The sequence below is a fragment of the Rhopilema esculentum genome, chromosome 12 (assembly GCF_057945365.1).
Source record: "Rhopilema esculentum isolate cy_ngs chromosome 12, ASM5794536v1, whole genome shotgun sequence".
Lineage (NCBI taxonomy): Eukaryota > Metazoa > Cnidaria > Scyphozoa > Rhizostomeae > Rhizostomatidae > Rhopilema > Rhopilema esculentum.
The window spans coordinates 3724973-3731753 of NC_142826.1; the positions used below are offsets into that span (position 1 = coordinate 3724973).

At 37.0% G+C, this 6781-nt stretch overlaps 1 protein-coding gene across 1 annotated transcript; it reads left to right on the top strand.

Annotated features, from left to right (window-relative positions):
* The first annotated feature begins 1531 nt into the window (after nt 1-1531).
* Nucleotides 1532-3280, top strand: LOC135681688 (microfibril-associated glycoprotein 4). Its single transcript, XM_065196264.2, has 2 exons — nt 1532-1961; nt 2415-3280. Exons 1-2 carry the CDS (start codon nt 1694-1696, stop codon nt 3095-3097), a joined length of 951 nt encoding a protein of 316 aa, XP_065052336.2. The 5' UTR covers nt 1532-1693; the 3' UTR covers nt 3098-3280.
* Nucleotides 3281-6781: the final 3501 nt, after the last annotated feature.

The following is a 6781-nucleotide window of genomic DNA, read 5'->3' on the forward strand; positions in this document are numbered from 1 at the left end:
TCCAAAAACCACTTTTATAGAACTAGGCATCGACCCAGATTGCATATTTTCATAAATAGCAGTTTCAATACGTCAAATAATACGGACTTTTTTAATGCATCAAATGTCTATGCATCCTCAAAATATATCAATGCAAGCAACACGTTGTCACTTGCCGCTTTACTCCGAACGAGGTTTTTTCAATTGCATTTAAAAATAAAGAAAAAACTTTTGGCAATAATCTCTTTGCTTTGACACTATCCGTTGGATAAAACTTACAAACGATGAAAACTAGATTGGCTCTGGAAAGATATGACCAGAAAAGGTATTGCTTAGATTTTCTCCAATGTATGGCAGCCTCTTCTGGTTTTCGATTGACAAAGAAGTGATGGGCGGGCGAAACGTATTTGAAAGTGGAAGGGCCAAAATATCAAAGTATTGAAAGGGCTTAGGAAAGGCCGCCACCATGGTTGGCGGCAAGAAAAATTTTAGAATCATGGTGTCTTAGGGATGGCCAGAAACTGTATCTAAAATTAATTTTGACTGAAGGTATCACATAGTCGCGTCTTTTGTGATGTTAACTTGAAATAGAAATAGAAAGTTTTGCAAAGTTTTAGAATAACCACTATCATATGGCTCGTAATGAAACCATTTTTAGATTTTACAAGTACCCGAAATAAGATGGGGGTGAAAAATAAATGAAACACGGATTAATAAAAAACATTAACGTTGAAATATCAATAGAAGAACTAAAACTAAAAATTTTGTACAGTTCATATATAACTTTGTAACATCTGATCTAACGTTTTCGGAAATGAAGTGCTTTAACAAAAATTTGAAAAACCTTCAAACTGGGCTTGTCAAAATGAGTTCAAATAGAATTTATAATTACGTCGATATTTTCTCTTTCTTATTAGGAATGGATAATCCAAATGATCAATCTCTGAAGTTTTCTTGATGATACTTTTTAAGAACAAATCTGCCCTTACTGTATTTCTCATATCCTCAAAAAAATTCTTTCCAGCTTTTTTCTTTTCCTTCATCAGCTGATTTCTCGCTTTTTGTAATGTTTCTTAGAAAGTTTTCGTTCACAAATAGACCATGTGTGTCAAGTTCAGGCAAGGAAAAAACGAAACTCTGTCAATTTGTGCTGGCACCAAGTTATTCTGGACTAGGTTTCTCGATCTATTTGCTAAGCCAAGCTGTTACTCGTTGTAAAACTTAGACAATGACCGATTTCTTCGATCTAATTCCCATATTCAATTTTATGTATGTCTTGCCGCCGCCCCGGTTTCGCCGGCCCTGAAGAAGTGACCTATAAAGGATGACGCAAAGAGTAGGCTGCTTGCCAAAGCTTTTATATCTTCTTTGATTTTGACCTCAACGATGTGTAAATATCAGCATTCATCATTTATAAAACTATTGGCGCAGATCGAGATCTGGTAGTGGCGAGGATTTTTCTGGGAATACATTTACTCCATTGCAATGATATGGTATTCTATCTCCTGCCGCCGCCCCGGTTTCGCCGGCCCTGAAGAAGTGACCTATAAAGGATGACGCAAAGAGTAGGCTGCTTGCCAAAGCTTTTTTATCTCCTTTGATTTTGACCTCAACGATGTGTAAATATCAGCATTCATCATTTATAAAACTATTGGCGCAGATCGAGATCTGATAGTGGCGAGGATTTTTCTGGGAACACATTCACTCCATTGCAATGATATGGTATTGTGTAGTAAAAGTTCTGTGGTTTCAGACCTCAATCATGCTTGTCAGGAGCAACTTTGCCACCATAGGCCACTTTTATGTGCCTCTGCAAGCTGAGGATGAAGTCAGCCCGGAGGAAGGCGAAGTATTTATCACGCAAGGCTTTTTAAGTTGCAGTCGCACAGAATCTTGTTCTTTTGTTTTCAAAGAGAAGCGTCATTCCGTGCTCAAATACAAACCTGAGAGGGCTGTGTGGCAAAAGCTCAAACAACCAACAGGTATTGCTTGTTTCTTTTTGCAACCAACAGGCATTGCAACCAACAGGTATTGCTCCCTACGTCAAGTTTTAAAAGGAATCATAGGTATTTTTTCATTTTGGGTATATAACAAATTAGCAATCACCAACTCTGGCAAAAATTATTTCTTGATTACTTTTCCCTGCCTTTAATTCATTATTCAGATATAAAATTGATAGAGGAAAAGCGAAAGAGAAATAGGGTTGCTTTTACTGTAATTAGTAAATGTTTGTGTAAAGAATTTGTTATCAATCCTTCCACATTTCACGTTTTCAGTGCATCTCTTTTTTGCTGTGTCGTTTATGGAACTTAAAGTCACGTTCTCATTAGAACGTATCATAGCAGCAAAAGTACTTTGCGAAATTTCAGTTGTAGAGAATAAGGTGTTCATTACGATTAAAATACATAATTAGATACAATTCACTCATTCACTAGACTGCAAAGGCCTATATGAAACTGGCAAAAAAGACAGTGGCATCTACAATATACCCATACCCAACCAGAAATTATTAAAGGTTAACTGTGATATGGTTACTGATGGTGGAGGTTGGACAGTTATACAACGACGTATTGACAATTCGACCAATTTTCAACGTGTCTGGTCTGATTATAAACATGGATTTGGCACTATCCACAACAATATGTGGATTGGCTTAGAGAACATGCACCAGCTTGCTAGTCCTACAGTTAGCAGCAATCTTCGCATAGAAATAAAGGATCGTCTGAATGGTGAAAAGAAATTTTTCGCAAACTATGAGAGTTTCAGTATTAGCCATGAGACTGATGGATATCGATTGCTTGTTTCTGGGTATTCGGGTACGGCTGGCGACGCTTTCCACGTCAGCGTGTCAGATGAAGAACGGAGGTCGTATTCTTTTCCTCCAATTCCCCGTTCTAACAATGGTATGCAATTTTCAACGATTGATCGTGACAACGATGGCAATTTCTTGACTCACTGTGCGGCTAGATACAATGGTGGATGGTGGTATTTCTTAGGACATAGCTGCCACCTTAATGGGTTACTTCCCCTTACAGAAACGCCAAGTTATAAATGGTATTCCATGGAGTCGAAATACTGCTGCATCAGTTTCTCCGAAATGAAAATCAGACGCAACTAAACATCAAAGCGTTAATGATGCATCTCCTTCGTTTTTGTAAAACTATCTATATTTTTTCCTTGTTCTCTATTTCTCTCATTGTATGTAATTTATTTCATCTTTTGTAACCTGTTGCTGTAATTTAAAAGATTCGTATGAACTGATATGGTAAAAGGCTATTGTTGCAAACAGCAAGTGTTTTGACTTCTATGATTCTTTGAAATGCCATTCCTGTGTTTTTGACTTCAAAACAAAAGTTTCAGCCAGGATTTCTAGTGCTTCTTGATCAGTGGTAAAATTATTAGTTTGGCATGATATTAATCACTTTTGCTTCTAAAATTTGATTTGAAATAGACCTAGAGGACAGAACCGGTACCTTGGAACTAAGTGCCTATGTGACCTGGGACGATCACAAAATAGGCAACACCAAGGAGGTGAATAGAGTACGGTAGAGGCCACTCTGTGTACCAGACTCATTTTAAACAAAATGAGAGAGTCTGGTTCAATGTGCCCCGACCTCGTTCCAGTGGACTGATTTGAAAGAACTTTAGTCAGTCTAACCCTTTCGTTATTGACAGAATTTAAGGATTCATTTGACTTTTCCCTTGACCTTTTTTTGCGACTGTCCCATGTCCTGAGCATCTCTGCCGAAGCACAGGTACCTAAGTATTGTGGGGCGTGAACTGATGAGTTATTATGTATCATTCGTAAAAAAGGTCATTATGTATCAGTTTAAAAGCTTTTCCGGCTACGTGGAGCATTTTTACATGAACAGTTGAAAGCTATTGAGAGTTTTTGTCTTGAAAAGGGAAATTCTCTCATTTTTGCGTTGATCTAAGCTCTAGTAAAGACTTCATGCGTTGTTCGACAGAGTTTTTTAAAACTAAGCTGAGTCTAATGTGATATTCAGATTTAAAGCAACTGAAATATGCAAAATTTTGGTTTTATGGGGTAACAGCAATAATTGACTTGAAATTGTGTTAATTTTAAACCCCTTGGGTGTGAAGGTTTCCTATGGCTAGGTTTACAACGCTTTTTTTTTCTTAACAACGCAAAATCGAGGTCATGTTCCACGGTGGATTTGTGGGAAATTTATCTGTGTAGGGCTGTAGTTAAAGAGATTTGAAATTCATTGTAGCAGATTTTACACATTATTTTTTTAATGGACAGTGGTAAAAATGCCCAATTTTCGGCTTTGGCCTATATTTGTTTACATTTTTCGGGGCTGTGATTGACTCAGCGGCGAGAGAGGTCACGTGATTTAGCGCAAGCTCTCAGCCAATCAAGATTTGAGCCCTATGCTCCAGATGTACATCTGGATAAGGAATTAAAGGGTTAACAGACTGGAAACTAGGCTTGTAAAACCAGACTGTCGGGTAAATAGCAAAGATTCTCAGAAGTCAGTGAAGTTTTGGGAAATCGTAAAACAAATTTGCTTTGAGATTTATTTATTTAATACTTTACATATAATTCTGTAAAGTCAATATTATTAGAACAAAAATAATAGACTAATCAATTAGGTGTAAAACGTCATTTGGCAACAAAACCATGTGCGAAGCTTGAAATTAAAGTTAGTACAGTGCAGTTTTAAAATGATAATCATTAATAAATTTTGCATGAAGCTTAAGATAAGTTTTTTGTAATTTTCCTCATAAATCGTGTGTACTTTCAAAGTCTACTTCCTCACTGTGAAGGCAGCGCGCTTGGGCACCGCGACGGCCAAGCATCAGCACGTTGGAAGTTCATCACAGCAAATTTGTTCAATACAGCAAGTGAAGCCTTGTATGCCCGGACGAGATATCAGCTATAACTGATTCACGTGTGTTTGTTGTTGTTTGTTTTTGGCCCCTTGCGGTGTTTCTTATTTACTACATTTCACTACAAGGCCTGGTTTCTTGGCAATGAGAGACCCTGCCTGAAATATCAGAGACTTTCCACAGCCAATTGGCGCAAAATGGCGAAGGTATCTCTTTTCTCTTCAAACAATGTTTAACAGGTTCTTCAAACTTAACAGAGTACAGTTCTACAGCGTCTTTTTAACTCAATCCTTACGGTCGCCAGCATTAATTGAAGTTGTGTTCTGTTCAACGTTTTACATCAGAGCTACGTTTATTGTTTCGCTGTGACCTTTGAACGTACAGAGGTCTGTACACTTACTCCTGATTGGTAAATATCGGCACACAAGAACGAGGAGAAGGGCGCACTGAACCAGTCTCTTACTCTATATAGAGTGAGTCTGGTACCCAGAGTATATGCCTATGTATTATGTCTAGGTGACGTATATCTTACAGCTCTAGTATTTCCAATGAATCAATTAAAGGTGTGGATTGCAAAGTCGAGAAAAGGTTTAAAAGGTTTGATGATAAAGTCACAACAATAGTCAAAAAAGACTAATGCGTAACCTTGAAAAAATCGTCCCTTTGTTCTAGAGTTTCTTTAGAAGTATTACTTACAATTGAAATGTAGTGAATTAGTCGTAGTTTCTATCCACCCAGAAAGGTTTAATTCATAAATATTTTGTTTGAACTCTGCATTGACCCAGACTCTAAATACAAATTGATAAAACGGTCTTTATACTTTCCACGGCAAGATCATTTACAACAACGCCAAACTTTAAATATATCCACAAAACATCAACGTTATAAAATCAAAAGCAGTTCTTTCTTCCAAAATTTGTCTGCATGTAACTTGAATGTTTTCTTTCTCTTGCCTACTCTTTCACTAAAGCATAGAAACGTTTTAAGGTCACACCTTACACACACAGTTACTTCAAGTTTATTCATTATAACCTCTCTTTTACGGACAAATATCTGCTTTTGTTGAACTTAAGTGACATTGAATCGAAATGGAATGGTTTTGACCTTTAATTTTCTTTTTGATTATTGCCTTTAAACACTTTTTACTCTATCTAGCATATAAAAAGAGGGTCGAGAGAAATAAAATTGGGTTGTCCAGAAAATGCTCTGTCGGTTTTGAATTCTTAATCAAACAAAGTATAACAACTAGGACAGGTTTTAAAAAAATTAATTAACAAGGGGGCTCTTAGGCGGTTTCATAAGAAAAGGTGTGATTTCACATGTCTACGCCCAACTTCTCATAAGTGAAAATAAAATATCAAGTGCTTTAGCAATCAAAAGCACTTTACGACAGTTTCCCCTAAAGCAATGCAGCAGTAGGAGACCATGAAAAACAAGATTTATCGATATAGAAACATAGCTTCAGAGAAATAGACACTATTAAAGAATGTGTCAAGGGCAAGAGAATTGAGTTGTGTGAACCCCAAATCGAGATCTTTGGAAAAAAGCAAATCTAGACCTTTTTAGGGCAAGGAAAAATTTTCGAAGCAAGTTTTATGCAGAATATTTTAAATGGGCTGAGTCCCAGAACAGCTAGGGAAGATGTATACAAGAAGGCATTGCCCCTTTGCACCCCTTTGCGCCCACTTTGATATCACCACTGGCAACAACAAGCAAATGAACAAGCAAATGTTGGAATATTTCTTCTACCAGAAACTTTCAGTATATTTGATATCTACACTGAAAAGTTACATTGATTTCCAGCACATGGCCTCCCCTAGAGTTAATCCAGTCATGTTGCTAGGTAGAAACAAAGACAAATGCCTGCTTGATAGAAGTTTCAAAATGTATAGCATACGATAGATTCTTCAATTTCATTCAGTGATTGATTGATTGTAGGGGTTGATTT